This window comes from Vigna unguiculata, chromosome 3 (genome assembly GCF_004118075.2).
Source record: "Vigna unguiculata cultivar IT97K-499-35 chromosome 3, ASM411807v1, whole genome shotgun sequence".
In the NCBI taxonomy this organism is placed as follows: domain Eukaryota; kingdom Viridiplantae; phylum Streptophyta; class Magnoliopsida; order Fabales; family Fabaceae; genus Vigna; species Vigna unguiculata.
The window spans coordinates 47,630,050-47,649,318 of record NC_040281.1 but is presented as its reverse complement, the minus strand read 5'-3'; the positions used below and the strand labels follow the sequence as shown (position 1 = coordinate 47,649,318).

At 28.8% G+C, this 19,269-nt stretch overlaps 1 protein-coding gene across 1 annotated transcript; it reads left to right on the top strand.

Annotated features, from left to right (window-relative positions):
• The first annotated feature begins 17,301 nt into the window (after positions 1-17,301).
• On the top strand, positions 17,302-18,811 carry LOC114179650 (zinc finger protein 10-like). Its single transcript, XM_028066062.1, has one exon. The coding sequence runs from the start codon at positions 17,539-17,541 to the stop codon at positions 18,166-18,168; it is 630 nt and encodes a 209-aa protein (XP_027921863.1). The 5' UTR covers positions 17,302-17,538; the 3' UTR covers positions 18,169-18,811.
• The last annotated feature ends 458 nt before the right edge of the window (positions 18,812-19,269 follow it).

Genomic DNA, 19,269 nt, shown 5'->3' with positions numbered 1-19,269 from the left:
GATTTCTTTAAATATGTAAACGTGCTATGAATACACGCTTTGCGCTTATGTCCAAAGTTAATGCTCCCACAATTGCCTTCATTAATTATTATTTAAAGATGTTGATGACAGTGGGCACAACAACTAAACACATTAAGGGATATGATTATGGTTGCTTTTAATTGACTCTATAAATAATTGATGACACCAATCCCCCTCCAATTTTTTTTCAAAGTTCTACTATGTGAGTCTAAATTTATGTGCAATGTTGTTGTCTTTCAAAATAATTTAAAGTCAACAACATGGTTCTGTTATAGATAACAAGAAAGTCATAATCATTTTTCGCATTAGAAAATCACATCATCAGAAATCCAAGTCTCTGCCTTTTTTCTCATTTTCAAAGTGACATGTTTTTATGCGCTGTCTTAATGTCTAGGCTCTAAGCTGTGACCGAGAAATTATATATATTTCAATATGGATAATAATAATAATTCAGCCTAGTGGCATATTAAAACAATAAAATGCAGATTATAAGGTAATTAGCATCTATCAGTGACCCACTAAAGCAATAAGATGAACAAGTGGTTAATTTTTTTTTCTCGGTTGGATAATCTAAAAATATTAGTAAAATGTATAATATAATCTCTTTATTTATAAGACTTATTGATGGTCCTTCAAAAAAATAAAATATATTAAAAAGAAAGTGAGAGCTGACCAGTTGGTCTTCCTCTGGCAAAGTAAAAGTCCAGAAAACTTTTTATTCACATTATATGTTTCGCGACTATAATACTTTTTTTTTCGTAAAAGTTAGAGAAAATAACATTGACCTGTAATATAAATAAGAGGTACATTCATATATTTAGTGTTGAACCAAATTTAGAATAACATTACTTTCACACAAGTGTTTCAGTAAAAAAGGGCATCTCAGATAATTAAATTAGTGTCATTTTTATGGAAGTTCGATGTGATATGTAATATTTTATTGACATGTATAGTTAATATATAATTTTTACAGGTGAAATATTAAAGTGTGATTCGGAGGAAAGTATAATGACGACAAAAGCTTTTTGTGGGATCGGTTATATATTTGGATAAAACATGCCAATGTATTTTATGCAAAATAGGTTTTAAAAGGGCCTCTATATTTAATTCCAGGTCCCCAACAACTCGTGTATTTCTTAAATAAAAATTTTTGCCTGTTAAAAAAACATGTGTGTGTGGTTCATACGACAAATTTCACATGGTAAAAGCAATTTTTTTTTTGTGCTATTTATTTGTTTGTCTTTTGTTTCTTCCCCGCTTATGATTAAGAACTAGACCTCTTACTAAAATAATCTACACTGTGATAATCATAACATAAATGTGTAGAAATTTTTTATTAGCATATTTGAATGGTGATACTCGTAATAGTAACCACACGTACCCTAACTTTGGAGAGTTCATTAGAAAACGAAGTTCAAGACTTTCCCTGTTCAAATGCAATTTATTTCTAGGTATATATGATGATGGAATTAGTAATATTTTGTTGCACATGGTTTTAATTAAATTACTTTAACATTAAGATTGTTGAGATCATTTTAATTTTTAAGCGACGTGAGATTATTAAAAATATTATAACAAAATTTTCAATGATAAACAAATTTTTAAGATTTTTATTTTATTCAAAGTATTACTTATTTTAAAATCTGAAATTGCGATATAGTTTTATTATTATAATTTTATATAAATGATGAGAGGAAAAAAAAACTCAAAAATAAAGAATGAATATCCGTAAGAGAGTTTGATTACACTAAAAGGAGTCTTGGCTGCTCCGAATGTTTTTTCACATAAATTATATAATAAAATTAATTTTTTAAATTTAATATATTTTATATATTTGGTCTATTTAAAATTTTATAGATCTGTTTTAATATTATAAAATATATTTTTGAAGATCTGCCCCTATGATTTTTTTGTGGGAGAAGTCTCTCTTGAATTGGATTGTAGTTTAACATTTTTTTATTGAGATTAAAGGTCTAAATCTCTATTTTATTTTTGAAATTAATATTGTAATTGTTTAGGTTATATAGAATAGTAGACCATATTCTTCTTCCAAATTATATAAAGTAGTTTAAATTATCTTATTATTTAACTCATTTTACGTCCTTCATCCGTTTTAGTTTAAACAAACATCAAATTTAAGAAAAAAGAATACATCCAAAATTTACATCGGAATTTAAATTCTACCTAAATTTAAGTTACTCATATTCAATTAAAATTTTATCTGCTTCCACCCTAAGTTCGTCGAGTGACATCGTTAGGAGTAATCATCATACATCTGAGGTACTGTTTACTTTGGAGCATCGTCACATTCATAGTTTTGTCCTTAAAAAAAGTCTCGAAGGGTGGAAGAAGTACTTAAACTGCCTTTTGGCCTTGACTCGTAAGTGGTGTGAGATTGTTGGGCGTGGTAGGAACATAAATCGCCTAGTTGAGGTATAAGGAGAATGACAGATCATTCCTAATAGAGAGCTTACGGGGTCAATGTTCCAATTCCAAGTTCGTTGAATGACATCATTAGAGTCATTTACCATGTTTTTGAGGTATTGTCTACTTTGGAACGTGAAACTCTATTACGGTTTTGTTCTTAAAAGACGCTTAAGAGGGTGGAAGGAGGAAGAAATATTTAAACCGCATTTGATCTCATCTACAAAGTGCACTAGTTGCACGTAGCAAATAAGAAATAGAGTTCTCTTTACATAGACTTGTGCAATACATGATAACTATCACATTTCACAACTCAATTCAACTACAAAGTTCACAAAAACACGAATAAACTCTTTTTGTAATTTTATCAAACTCTTGGTGTGCAACAAAAATTTAAAATAGTATATATAATTGTCAATACTATATTTCATTCACTTCATTCTCATGCATTAAAAAACTCTCAATTTCATATTCAAGTGAAAATCAATTCACAAGATTACTCAAATATTATCCCTAGTGACTTGAGCTTATGATAACTCATCAAAGTCCAATCCCTTGGATCATTAACAAGTAACCATGCATTAACTTCAAGAGTCTTAAGATTACTAATGAATCATATTTTATCCCTATATACAAGCTCAATTAGGTATTTAATTTCAATTTTATATTCAAAAGACATTTTTCAATACCTCAAGAACCAAGTATCAAGCTATGAGTCGCCAAACCAAAGCAAACATTAAACATAAAAATCAAATACTAACATTGAAATGGAAAAAACATATGTATTAACATCACAAAATACACAAGATTCAGTTTATTATATCTAATCTCAACCAATAGGGTTTACTCTCCATGGTGGAGATCCTAGGTCATACAAATTAAATTGAAACAAAAAAGAGATGCACACCCTTTTCCAAGGTTCTTAGCAGATGCTCTAAGCTCCGTATATGCTCCCCATTCAAATCCACATCTCCCATTCGTAGATCCTTTTGCTCATCAAACCTTAAAGGGACACTAAATCATGAATGAAGATTGAAGACTCAAGGAGAAGTGAGAAAGCCTTCCAGCACCCGAAACAACCTCAAAAGACTGACCTTTCTTAGTTGCTCTAGGTGGAGAGAGATTGTAGGAGGAAGAGAATACCCCAAACCCCGAGGAAAATACGAAAAAAATATCAATTTTGATATGTCAATAACACTACTGCTCAAAGCCATCTTAGTCTAATTTTGAAAACTTGTTTTTCTATCATAATCGATTTAGTGGAGTTTCTAATCAATCATTTAAATTAGACCAAATATGAATTTAGCCAATTTTGCAAATAATTGATTATGAACAATGATTAATTAATTATGATAGACTTTTAAAAAAATCAATAAATATAATCAAACAAAATTGTCTTAAAGTTTTTTTTTAATTGATGAATGGACAAACTAATAGTTTATCTTTAATAAGAATTGATTATTACATGAAGTTACGTCTAAACTTCTTTGAAAAGAAGTTATTTTCTTTTCAGAAAAAAATAATTTCATATCTTTCAAATGAAGAGAGTTCTATTGTGATTTAACAATGTTTTTAAAAAATATTTTTACATATTTTATTTGTTTTGTAAGAAAGATTATTGAAGGTTGATCATGCTATAGGATAAGTTTTTGTAATAAAGTCAATCACAACTCAGGTCTTTGTGTATTTTTTTGTTCTAACTTCTTTTGAATGTTGTGCACAAGTGCTTGGTGTGTAGGGATTGCGTAATTGAATATTTTTCATTACCTTTGTAAACATTCTTATGTTTTAAGAAGTGACTTGTAAACCTGTTCTAATTAAATATATGTGATTCTTGTGATTAAATAAGTCAAGATTATAATGAAAAATTTATCTTAAGTTGTTTGGATTAAGTGGATGTAGATCCAAGAAGAATAAAATCAGTATTGAAATTTTTTGTATGTTTTTATTTTTACTTATTATATTGAATTTTTGTTGCTCTTTGTGCTCATTAACAATCACACTAAAATTCTCCAATCATTTAAGTAAAGTTTTCATTGATTTTTTTTCAGCTAATTACCCCCTTTTGATTTTTTATTGTAGGTTTAGCCTTTTTTTAAAAAAATAATAATAATACAATAGTTTTCATTATTATTATTATTTTGATTTCTACATAGAAATCGTAAGAAAATGGTAAAGCGAAAACAAAGAAGGACTGTTGTATGTATATTTACGTAAACAACACATTGATATCGTATGATCGTTGACACGTTGGGATAGAGAGCGAAGATTTAAAATTGGACCAAGAATGAACATACGAACACCATCATTGAAATAAAAGATTTTCTTTAACATTGAGATAAAAAATCTAAATTAAAAGGCTAATCATTCTGAACTTCTAAAATAATTTTAAAATAGTGTATACAGATTTTTTTTCTAATAAGTTTATATTTGATGAAAATTTGTTAGAGAATTTAAAATTATAAAAGACAAACATCTCATATTGTTTAGACCAAGAGTTTTAGATAAATCATATCAATTTAGATAATTTTGCCGAAACATTTAAAACTTATAAAGAATGTTCACAATCCAGCTTAGTTTTTAAAAAACTGTTATAGATAATACTTTCAGCTTTTTTTAGTACTCAAGAAAGTTTTCTCTAATTAGACTAGCAATCGGTCTGTCATGCTTTTATTTGAATATTTTGAAAAACAATTTTTTTATCTTGCATAGTCTTTCAAGAATTTATGTAATTTACTAATACTTTTTAAAATATATACCAAATCATCAAAAACCTCATAAAATCGCTAAATTGAAAAAATAGAATGTCTGAAGGAAATAATGATTTTAAATTTATTTTTGAGATATATTTAAAAATTTACATGATTTAATGTTTAAATTTTAACATTTTATGATTTTATCCATGATTAATTATTTACACTCTTAGCTGTTCCAACTTGTAAAGAACGGCAAATAGGCCATCCCATTGAGAAATACGGGGCCAGTCTCGGCCATCATTTCGAAGAAAAGCCAGCTTTATCATAGTAATTAAAGGACAACTTGTTAACAACATAAAATAAATATTCTAATCCATCACTAATAAACTAATAATCAAAATGTTCCTTGTTTCTAAAAGGAGTGGCCTACACTAATAAAATCGATTTATCTAAATAACCGGCCTGTTGCAAGCATAGATTCTCCTTGGTTTGCATATAAAAGAAACAAATGTTGATTAAGGCAGAGAAAAAGAAAGTTAAGAGAAAATGGTGGGTATATTAACAGTGGACCACATGGTGATAATGACCCAAGGATGTCGTTTTATTACGCATAATAGCTATTCAGAGTGGTCTTTATCTTCTCCACTTGCGCCTTCTTCATACTGCACATGCATCGATACGTTCTTTCTTATATTTAATCCATTCCATTCATTAATGAATTGCGCTAATTAAACAAACTCAACTTCTGCATTATTTTTCGCTTTAGAAAAAGAGCAATGACAATAAATTATTTATTATTCTTATCCACTACAAAAATGTTAGGTTTCATTTCGTTCAAGCTTTCTTATGTTATCATTTTAATTAAATCTGGTTGAATATGGAAGATGAATCTGTGCATGGAACATACGACAGAGAGTGTTGTGATTGTCACCCTGGTGAGGGAACAGTGTAATTATCTGCAAGTTCCGACAAAGAGACAGAGTAAATGTGGTGCAATGCGTTTGGACAAATTTGAAAGTAGCAAAAAAATTGAAACGGAGATTTGAGAGTGAAGTAGTAATGAAAACAAATGTGGTAGATAGAAGCAGTTCAGTTGGTATTAACTTCTGCTCCATATCCAAACGTGGCAGATAGAAATAGAATCGCTTCTGAGAAAGTCCTCAGAAGGCATTATTTTGGGTCAATTGGGTCCTAAACCTAATAATATCAGTTTGGCCCATTTGTTCCAACAACTAAGTATACCTATGCATGCCCATGCGTGCATCATGTGCAGGTGTAGCCTAGGTCTATCTGACATGCAGGGTACCAGATTTTGACCAAACTTAGACCAATATACTGAATATAACTATATTTATATTTCTGTGATTTGTTACCTTTCAAAAGTTAGCCACGTGATCACGTGCCCATCGCGGGGCTCAAAATTCAAAGGCCATGTGATTTCAAACGCATTCATGATTTTTTTACTGGTATTTAATTAACTGTGATATCATTTAGTTCCTATGATTTTGTCTCTGTCCCTTCCTAGGCTACTACCATGTGATGCCTGGATTCATAGTCCTTATGGTCTTTTTCACGGACCTTAGTCCTTGTTTTGAGGAATTTTTGTGAAATGAAAATGGGTTTTGTAATTTTTAACTTTTCTGTGGAGAGAACTAAGCATGAGATTTTAGATAGCAGTTTTCACTTCTCCAACCACAGCCATTCTTTTTCGATCATAATCTTAGTTCTTACATTAAACTTCAAATGATTTATACATGTAAACAGAAAACTGTGTATAAGCATCTTTTAGTTTTCAAATTCTTCATATAAAGAAATAATTCATGAAAAATGGCATCATCATGAGACAGATAAAAAGTTTTTCTTTGAGACATGAAAATGTGTAACATCAGTGATTTAGGTCTTGATTGGACTCATCCTGATAAAAATCAGTGAGAAGGTAGTCATGTATTTCCTCAAAACTTATTGAACTTTTTCAATCCGAATAGCTTGCAAAAATCTTCTTTGAGAAGCATTATGTGATATCTTGTTCTTTTAACAGATATTTTAATTAATTAACTTGATTATAGCGTGAAGGATCAATTGATATCTTGATATCTTTAGTAATTGAAACTATTGTTTGTAATGTATACTTAGTACCAGTAAATAAAATTAACAGGAATTAAAAAAGTTATGTTAAGTATCACTTTTTTAGTGTATTTCTTATAACAAGTATTGCTAATAAACAAAAGTTAAAAGCTTTCACACTAAGAGGAAAGAATCCGGAGAGAAAAAAACTTGATACTATAATGTTGATGATTGAGTAATTGTTTGTAAATCATTGGAAGTAATTGGTAGAGAAAATAAGGATCTGGTAAGCACAACAATGTTTCAATTGTGACGAATGGAACTAGATGAATTTTAGTTGATTCACGTTGTAGTACTTTACAAGCAACATGGCAAATCTTTTCAGGATCAGAAAAAGTAAAAAACACCTGAAATTAAACTTTTGATTCTTTCTAAAAGTAATAAAATGTTGTTTACAAGATTAAAACTTCACCAGCAAATTATTATCCACCTTAAAGTCGTCAATATGGACCCGCTTCTAATATAAATATTTCTTTATTATCTGTTAAATCTTTTGTAGATCACACTTCACTTTGGATAAAGTATGGGCTCTCTGTAGTAATTGTTCTTGAACGAAAATCGCATTCAGAGGATCAAACATATACTTAACAACTTCAGAGGATTGACCCTACACCAACTTACAATGCTAGTTTTATAGGAAGTTTTATACCAAAATTCTGTCCATGAAAAAACTTAACCAACTATTATGAACTATCAAAGATAAAACACCTCAAAACAACTTCAAACACTTTTTCTTCAAACACAATTATGGATGAATAACTCAAATTATGACATGAGTTAGAAACATTCTACATAAATGATGAAATTAAGCTCGACTTGATAACATAGTTTGCTCACCATTTAGGATAATAAATTGATTATCAACCAATAACTTCCAATGTCAGATTGTTGTAGTTTGAAATTTGGAATCCTAGTGTAATGCTACTATCCATGTAGCCCCCAAAGCCAAGTCATCACCTAAAATTGAAACCAAATACAAAGGTAGTTTCAAAGCACGATCTTGAATCTTCACTTCTAATTCCTAATCAAGAACTCAACGACTAAAATTTTATCACACAACCATCACTTTAAAATTGGGAATAAGTTCAACTAGAAGTTTTACAAAAATTTTAAATTATTCAAATAAATGAATTATTCTTTTAAAATGTCTCATCCAAACACATTAGATAACTAAGTCAACTGAGGTTGGAAAAAATTAGCTTAGCTCTCACTATTATATATTAAAACATTAAACATTAAAATAATGACATGGAATATTTATAGAGATGAAATGAACATGACGATGGGATAAAGAAGAAAACGTAATCATCTTCAACGAATAATTTTGAAATATGATAATAAACATTAATTTTAATGAATTTATGTACAAATAGTTTTCTTTTATTGCATGTTTAATTTTTTTTTAGAAAATATTGGTCATTCTAAGACATATTCACTGTATGTATTTTAAGAAGATAGATACAACCATCTTATTTTAAGATGGAACTACTTACATCAAAAGGGCAAAAAAATTGAAAAGAAATTAAATTAAAATTGCTAAAAATGACTGAGTCAGTTTTTAAGGCGGATACAAACAGAATAATATAAGCAATAGGTGATTATTAGAAAATTCCTCCTTTTTTCTTTTTTAATTAGCAATTTGATTTCATCAAATTTGTAGATGGGTAAAAATCGGCCATTGTAATAGAAAGATGTCAATAAGACAGTGCTGGTATTGGTGCACTCTCAAAAATACCCGATGCTTGTGGGTTTGTACTTGGCCCAACGGATCTCATGATCATTAAAAATGAAATTCCAATCAGGCTATTACTTTATGCACCACACAATTACTAACTACACTTCCATACTAGTAGAAAATAAAATTAAAATACCCTTTCTCACTGCACTACACCACTGCTGCTGCTGTCACTCTATTATCACCACCCCTGAAGAAAAGAGAGGCTGCATAAAAATATTCTTGCCAAAAAGCTTATTTCGAAAATTTTTCAAAATATGTAATCTGAAAGTAATTTTTTTTTACAAAAAGTTAAATGGTCATTTTCAAAATTTGAGAGGTTGCGCCAACAAATTTTGGAAGTAAAGAAATAAAAAGACTTCTCGTAGTCGACGTCTTCCTACCAAAAGCCCAGATTGCGTCATTCTAAATCTGAACTTTCAGCTGTCTGCGGCCCAAACGGTAAGTTCATCTTTCTCTCACAGGCCCCATTCATGAGCAGTTTTCTATAATTTTTTGTAGAAGGCAAAAGAAAATTATAATAAATATTTTTCTGTTTTCATAATTATTATAATAATTTATATTTTATTATTACTGTAAAGAAAAAAGTGGAAACACTGTGTTGTGGCCACTGGTAATGAATAATGTTTTCTATTATATTGTAAGGATGATGAAAAATGTAAAAAAAATAAAAATAAAAATCAAATCCTAGTAAACATATTACAAAAAATTTAAAGATTCAAAAAATATAAAGATTATAGTTAATAAAAAGGACTTCTAAATTAGGCTATCCTTCATGATTGTTCGGGTACAACTAATGATCTCATTTGTCAAAATGTGTTACTAATTTATTAGACTCAAATTGATTTAATTAATAAAATTAATTGGATAATTTTTTTTATGGGCTACTAGCTCATTATACAATTTAAAAGTATGTAAACCTTTACATTAGGTTGTTTTTAAGAAGGAGATAGAGAGATTGTAGCTATGAGTGCCTTTCGTACCAAAAGAAAATAAGTCACCAAAAGATAATGAAAAAGAACAAAAGAGCATATAATGTGCAAATTTATATTGAGTTGTCTTGTTATTCATCTTATTGGTAAAAAGAATATTTATGTTTGATACTCCTAAACTTCAAGAGAACTTGTGATATACCCATTAATTATTATTAGTGGAAATTTTTGATTTGTAAGGACACAACCGTGATAGAATTTGAGCTCCAAAATTATTACAACCTTTAAAGACAAAATAATGACCAGAACTCTGAGTTCGAAAACGGACTATGCTTTGGATGTAATAATTGACTCTAACAATGTGCTTAACTCTTTTAATACATGGACGTGCACTCGTTTGAGCCACTTTTAACCATCGGCTCTGATACCATTGTTGGGTCTTTCGAGAGAGGATCACTAGGAAGATATAACACCAATGAGACATGAGTCAAACCCACACATACGGGATTGACACCACTTTCAACCAAAAATCTTAAAGCAATGAGTTGATGAGTCTTCATTCTTATATGGTGCTCAACTTTCTCATTTTTACTCAATGTGAGACTTAAACTCATATTTGGATTTCCAACAAATGATTATTAAGTTTTGGGTTAAATATGTTTTTGGTCCCTCAAGTTTCAGTGAAATTTAGAATTAGTCCCTCTTCAAAAATTTTGACCAATTTAGTCATTCATTTTTAAAGTCATTCATTTTTAAAAATGCATGAATTTAGTCCTTTTAACCATTTTTTGTTAAATTTATCTAACGTTTCAAATTCATTTCATAATAGTATTTGAATTATTTACACTGTTTGATACATTTTCACTTCAATGTTAACTTATATATTATCATAAAATGCATTTAAAATGTCAAATAAACTTAACAAGATTTGGTAAGAAGGACTAAATTCACGCATTTCTAAAGATGGAGGACTAAATTGACATAAAATTTCGAAGAGGGACTAATACCAAAATTCACTGAAACTTGAGGGACCAAAAACATATTTAACCCTTAAGTTTTTAATCTTCTTAAAAATTTAAAATATATTAATTATCATTGTTAGTTTGTTCTATACATTTAATTTCTCTAACACTGATACAAAAATAACACTTAAATTAAATTTAGACTAAATTGTTAATATAATTTATACTTTTTTAATTATAGTATACTTTATTAATTTTGGAAAATAATTTTTTTAGCATTTATTGCCTCCCTAGCCCATTTCAAAAGAGATGATGTTAAGATACCGGCAAAAAGGCTTCTTGGATCCTATCAAATTTCTTGCTCCACCCAATCATAAGCCTTCCATTTTTTTTTTTCGTAATAGAACTGGGATGATTGTTTTTCAGAGAAAAATATCCGAATTTGTTTTAACGTGTTCTGGAAAATGAAATCCGAAATGAGAAAGTATTGGGAGAAATTTGATATGGTTGATGATGCAATAGCCGAAGATATATAGTTTCCTTTTAGTTTAAAAGCCCAAAATAGATTAGTGCTGATAGAAGTCCAATTGGCCCATCTTTGTTATCTACAAAATATAATGAAGTTTTATTTAAAATTTATCTATATCTATCTATCCACTTGTATATTATAAATTTCATTATTTGCTTGCCTTTTTGTATTGATTTTTTAAGATTTATTTTATTTTAACTAAGCCACATCGGTTGTCTCGCAATGAATCACGACTTTTCTTCTCTTACATCAGCAACACCACACAATTGATTATAGCATGCCTTGAGGAAATTAAAGCATGCCTTCACCCTTATTAGCTTCCAGAGTTTGAAAATAAAAAATTTAATAACAAAATATATTAATTATATATTAATTTGTATAAATATTAAAAAAAATTGGAGGGCCATGATCTCCTATGTCATAAAGAAGATTTGTCATTGGTCATTAGGTATAGATAAAATTATGGTGCTACGAGTTTATATATTAACTTTAAGATTTCACACGTCTTTAGAGAGAAAATTAATAAATGTGTCAATAAATTTGTTAATTTTAGGATAGACTATAAAAGTGATTTTATTTGGTATCATATAATTTAGGGTCTCATTATATTAGACATATTTGTTATAAAAACTGGTATGGATAGTCGAAATACAAATTTATTTCATTATGCTTATTTCTCCTGTTTATGATTTGGTTCGGTCCTCACAATTTGATGTATTTGATGTCTTTTTTTTTTTTTAATTTATATTTCATTTTGGTATCACTTATATATTGAAAGTGTTGATCTGTCTTTCTAGTTAGGATATGTCAAGGTTTCATTGTAATATCTTATGGAACAAAACATTTTATAGAAAAAAATAGTGTATGCTATCAAATAATATCATAACCTTAAAATTTTTATAAGAATAAAATGAAAAACATGTGAATCTTAAAGAAAAAAAAAAAATGAAGTGTTGTAGACATTTAGCTCGCTATTTAATTTTGAGATAATCTTCTTTGTACTCCCAACCACGAAGTGATAGGTGAATGCCGAGAAAAAAACTGTGAATGATCTGTATTTAAGATTAAAGCTATAAAAAGTGACAGTTATTTCTTGTTTTTATGTTACCTTTATTTATTACATAGTTTAGAATGAAGTATTAATATATTTCTGACTAAAAAACCGGTAACCATTTTAGTACTTTGTATTTAGTGAGTTGTGTGAGTTATCCTCTTTGCTAGACTTTGGTGGTCCCCTGTTACGCAAAATTAAAATGATGTTGATAGATTATCTTTGTTGTACCCAAGGTCTAAAACCCTGTCAGGTTACCATCTTCTCAAATAAAAACATCATTTTTATTTTTATTTTATTTTGATTGGGTGAAAGCATGTGACTAATAACCCAATTGAACCTAAAGTATATTCAGGAAAATGTGTAGAGCATAAAATAAGGTTACTGAAAATAAGCTATAACGTTTTGTTAATGAAATTCCAATCGATAAAAAATTCACGTAATATATTAATAGAAGAATTTTTTTTTCAGCTTCTAACAGTAGAAAAGTTATTAATATAGGTATCGAGTTTTGACATATCTGGCCAGATTTTTTAAAACTACATAAACATATTGATTTCAAATAAATTAGAGATACAAATAAGTTGTGTTATAAAACATGTCTTCCCATTAAAAAAAATTTCATGTTTCAAAATACAATTAGATTTCTTAATATTATAATATGAGTTTGTTTTTATTTTTTTTAAATTAAAATAATTTGTTAAAATATTTTTTTACTATTTAAATAAATATTATGTTTTAAGACACAATTTTACTTATATTTCATAATGTATTTTAAATTTATCTATTTTGAAGGTTTTTTTAAAAAATATGAATATATATATATATATATATATATATATATATATATATATATATATATATATATATATATATATATATATATATATATATATATAAACAGAACTCACACTATTTGTTACTTCTATATAATAGGGTTTCTTTTATATAATACGCACTCACACATTATTTTAGTTTTTCATGCCATGACTTTATTTTGTATACAATGTTAATTATATACTTAAATTAACTTATTTAAACAAAAGTAAATTAAAATTAGGGATGTTAAAAAAAATCTGTATATGTGGGTATCACGGATAAAATCCACGATGGGTAGGAAATGAATATTGATTTTGAATGAATTATTTTTTTATCAATTAGTTTTAAAAAAAAATTATTTCTTTGTAAACTGTCATTCAACACTATTTAAATGGATTATTTGGACTTTGTTTAAAATTTATGAATGTTATGTATTATATTTTATTTGAATTTATGATTAAAATGTATTTGTTAAATATTTATTTATTTATTTTTTATAAATACCCGTGAATATTAAAAAATTATGCGGGTACCCACTTAACGAATACTCGACGAATATGGATACGAATATGTAACAAATATTTATCCAACGAGCTAAATATCCTTACTCTACCCCTCTCATTAACATCCCTAATTAAAATCTTAATTACAAGATTCCTGTTAACAATTCCTATTATTAGGACATGACACAAGTTTGTCAAAAGTTGAGAAATAATACAACACAGACGCATATGACACAAATGGTTCAAAGGAACTCCTGAAAATAGAATAAAAAAACAAAAAAACAAAAAAAAACACTATGTTCAAACTCCGATTAATACCGTAGAAAGTCTGGTTTTAACTGATATTTCTTATACAAGATATTTTTTTCAATCAAATGGAGTTAAAAATTAATTATTGTTTTTTTAAATGTAATGATTACTGAAGTAAATGTTACCTCTTCCAAAGGAATTCTTAAGGAATTTTTGTTTATACACGTGATAGAGGGTCGAATTCACCACATGTTAAAAAATGTAATCAGTTTTATATTGAAAAGAGAACAAAAGGTTTGACCATTTGGAATAAATATATAAATTGTTCCTTGGTAGATAAGATATGATGTATAACATTTCAGAGAGATCTTGCTACTCACAGTTATTACTCTCTGACTTATCATAACCTAAGGAATTGATGTTTCTAGATATTAGAATAGTAGAATATGAAACTAATAATTATTTAATAATAGTTTAACCTAGCCTTAACAAGTTGAGAAGTGTAATGCAAGTAAAGGATTAGTCAGTTGTCATTAAGAGGGTCATGTTTAGGTTGAAGCTAAGGCTAGGTGCTTGAAAAAAGAACGACACAAACAATGACAGGAATGTAAGATGGGCGTTTTCTTGGTGTGTTCACAGACCAAGAAAGTTATGTCTGAAGTGTTTCTTTATGGGGCTGTCTTTAATTAGGTGTCCTATATATTACTTGAAAAGGGAAATAAACAAATATACCAATCACTCATTTTAAAACATTACTTGAAAACTTTGAACAATATATATTGAGAAACATAAAAATACATCTTTTATATGTTCTCCTACAATTTTCAATAATTCTTTTTCACCTGTCCTTGGAAAATCAGTCAACAAATAGATCCATACCTTATTGTATGGAGATAGTGAGTCATTCCTTCCCCCCTTTAGCCAAGGGACTTTGCTTATAAACAATATTCAGGATTCCATGAGGGATTTCATTAAAAGTTAATATTCTCAATTTAGAGAATTTTTTAAAATATTTTGTTAATATCTATGTTTATTAGACAATAGTATAAATGTGGCAAACATTATTAAAAAAACAATTCATTGTATTAAAAATATATACTGCTTTAATTTTAATATTATAAAAATGCGTATATAAAACTTTAAATAATTCTTAATTATTATTAATTAAGATCTTAAAGCAGTCTTTGTTTTTTTATCAGCAACCTTGTCCTTTTGTGAAACTTGTTTGCCCATGTGTTTCAACAAGCAATGAATTTAATAGGTTTAAAAATTAACAATCATAATGACTTTTTTCATCTCATTTATACTTGAAAAATTTACATTTTTTTCTATTCATTACAAAAAATTCTATAAATAATAATCAATTTTATTAGTATTTTTATTATATCATTTTGTTTGTATATAAAGTCAAATTATTTTCTAAATTGGTAACTACAGTTAATTGGTTTTTAGATTGGCCACTAACTTACAAAAGGTTTTCGCTACCCAATAAGGGATCTTGAGGACCAAAATAATACATTCAAAATCAATATATTGTGTTGTCACTAATAAAATAAAAATTAATACATAATCTAGTATAATTGTAACTACAAAAGAAATAACTCCGACTATAAAAGAAACCATATATTAAATATTCCTATATTTGAAGACATCTTCTCAGATCTCATTCCAAAAATATATACGAAACTCCTCACTTGTAATTATTCTTTGAATCTTAGATTGACTCCTTTAATTGAATAATTAGATTATTAGTATCATGCTTCCTAATTAATATGTAAAGAAGTTGAATTTATTCTTCTAAAATATAAATCTATTCTTTTATTTTTTTCATCAATATATCTACTTTTTAAGTTTAAGGTTAAAAAATAGTTTATCATAATCAAATAGAAATTCAACTATGCAATTACTAAAAAAAAATTATGATAATTGAACCACAATTAAAACCAGTTATGAAAAAACAAAGGTTCATGAGAATAAAAAGATAATGATAATTATTAAACTAATATTTTACTATCAAGTTAAACAAAAGATAATTAATTTTTTCTTCAAAAATGAAAGAAAACAGATGAAAAAATAAGAGTAAAAATAATGAGTGTGTGTCTAACTTACTTTCTTTTTCATAAACAAAAAGAAATAAGAGTGGAAAGTTGTATAATATGTGATAAATTTAAAAGACAATAAGAAAGAAAATGAAAAATATTTTAATAAATATTTTTATTTTTTATTATACTTTATTTTATGTTTTACTGTTATAAAAAAAATATATCTAATTTAATTTTTATTAATTTTCAATATATAAACTACACATAATTTAACTTTTTTAAAAAATTTTAAAAATTTAAATATATAAATATATTATTTTAAAAATTTTCAAAAATTGTTTTGGGGGCGGGGGATGGTCCCCCTAGTCCCTTAAATCATCCATTGTGTCATTACCAAAAGAATTGATCTATAATAGTGAATAATTTAGAAGTTAATTTCTTTGGTAGTCTTGTTAACTAAAATTGGTGATCAGTTTAGAAATCAATTCATTATAATAATCAATTTAGAAATTATTTTAGTTATTAATAAATTTTATTTTATAAATTAATATCTAAGTTGAATGTGACTAATTACTTTTTGTTATTAAAATTAATTATTGTTTAGATACATTTGTGCAGTGATTTCATTTTTTTTGTTAGTCATTAGCATTATTTGTTTACTTAAAATTGGACTGATAGTATAACTGTTTAATACTGTGACTTTATATACAAACAAAATGACATATTAAACATACTATCTATTTTACTCGTTGATGTTGTGTTGTAAAAATATTTATATTAAAAGTACATAGAAGGTAAAGTCACAAAAGACAAAAGTTTTTATTTATTCCCACGGTTAAACTCGTTAGTCTAATTCCCCAACTTATTATATAAAATGTTAATATTAGTTATAAGCAATGAAATAGCATTTTTATCTGCATAAAACAGATTACATGTTAACTCTAACATAAGTGTAAAGGTTTTATTATAACCATTTGTAGTTGATTGGTGCTTGTTTGGGGCGGGGAGATTGAGGGAGCGTCTCAGACATTTTGAAGGCGTAGAAGCCAAAAGAAAGGAAAATGTTGTCTACAGCAGACACGGTAATTAATTAATAACTTAAGATGTTCGAAGCAACATAAGTATGATGTCATGTTTGTATAGAGGATCGAAATGTTGGGTGATACATTCGATTGGGGTTTTGAGGGCTTGATTTTGGTCCCTAGTGATGTCCCCTACTACATATATTAAACTAATTTGTATAGTTTTGGTAGCTAGCTATCTCCAATTTGTTCATTCCCACATCGACTAACTCTCCCATCACTTATCTATCTATCTATCTTAAATGTCAGTTTCAGTACCATGGCTACAGGGATTGGCCTTGTCTCGGTGACCAGATCCAAAATTTGTACCATCCAAACCCTAACTCCACCACCACCTCTCCTCCTCCCTCACCCTCATCACCGTCTTGGATGTGGAATCCAAGGGACCAAGAAGATGACTCCTGGGAGGTCAGAGCCTTCGCAGAGGACACCAGCAACATCATGGGCACCACTTGGCCTCCAAGGTCCTACACCTGCACTTTCTGTAGAAGGGAGTTCCGTTCAGCACAAGCCCTCGGTGGCCACATGAACGTTCACCGCCGCGACCGTGCTCGCCTCCACCAAGCCTCACCCGTCAACAACCACTACCACTACCACCACCACATCTCCTCTCTCTCCCGCTCACACCACTCGCCCTCTTTTCTCAACCTCCCTCACTCTCCGGACCCTTTCGCAAATGGTGGGGTGTGCCTCCTGTACCCCTTCCCTAGCCCTAACACTGCTCCATTCTCCCCTCTTGGCCACACCACTAGTTTCAATAATGCATGTGCCGACTCTCCCTCCTCTCTTTTCTCTGTCTCCTCTTCCCTTTCACACCCTCTCCCAACTTCCTCAAATGCCTCCTTTGATTTCCCGGTGGCGCAGCCTGCCACAGGGAGGAGGACCCTTTTCTCTTCTTATTCTGGGAAAGAGGAACAAGAACCCGCAACCTCCTCCGCTCGTCACGGCCAACACGAGGAGCTTGATCTAGAGCTCCGTTTGGGAAATAGATCAACATAACGATTGGGTTTATTTGTTTAATGTCTTGTGAAGCAGGTGATGTGCCTGCGAGGAAAGATCAAAGTCCAAACTCCAGAGAAAAGAGAAGTTATGTGCATGTGCTTTGCTCTCTCTTTTACAGCTATATGCGGAGAGAGATGACAGAGAGAAGTACTGTAATTTATGTTTTGAGGACACCATGTACAACTCTCGTATATTATAGCTGCTGAAGCTCTGATATGGATCTTTTGGTTCGATTTATTTTTTGCTCAATTTCTTTGTAAGGAACCCAGTTCTTGGTTGATTCAGTTTGTTAGTATGTTGTTGTTTTGCGAAGGGTGCACATGGAAGAGCTATATATGGTGGGAGGGGATTGGAAAGGGAGGAAGGAGAAGGCTTCGCATATGTAACTTCAAAGAAAGGAAAAATGTAAGTTGGTACTATTTTTTTTTTTCAAAAAAATTACCATTAATTTATTGATGGAAGAAAGATTAGGGTTCGAAGGAGACACTGAGGAAAGGTTGTAGTGGAGTGTCATTTTCCGTTTCAGAAATGTTGCAGTACATATATGTCTACCTGCTCATATACATTTTCGAGGTTTTTTTTTTTCTTATATATATATTTTTTTAATAGGGTAATATTAACATGTTGACACTCAAACTTATGCAAAACTCCAAATGCATCATTTTCAAACTTTTTACTATTTTATGGTTTTATTATTTATATATTTTCTAATATTTTACACACACATATATAATATACATAGTACAATTACCAGTTAATATTTTACATTTAATTTTTATCATATTACCTAAACAGAATTTATCATGAAAATATATAAAATTATATATGTTAGGGAAGTCATTAAACTTATGGATAAGTTTAATTATATTACCAAGAATTAATAATTCTTTTTTTATATAATCTTTAGAAGACTATATATTCCTTGGAGCTTGAACAAGGTGTTTCGTGCTAGTTTATATAGCAACTGCTTCGCGATAAATAGTCCTTTTAGGTTATTTGTGTTGAATACCAATTCATAAAATCTATTTTTTTCTTTTGTAAATTAGGAGTGCTATTTACGAAACATTTATATAAAAATTAATAAAATAAAAAATGTGT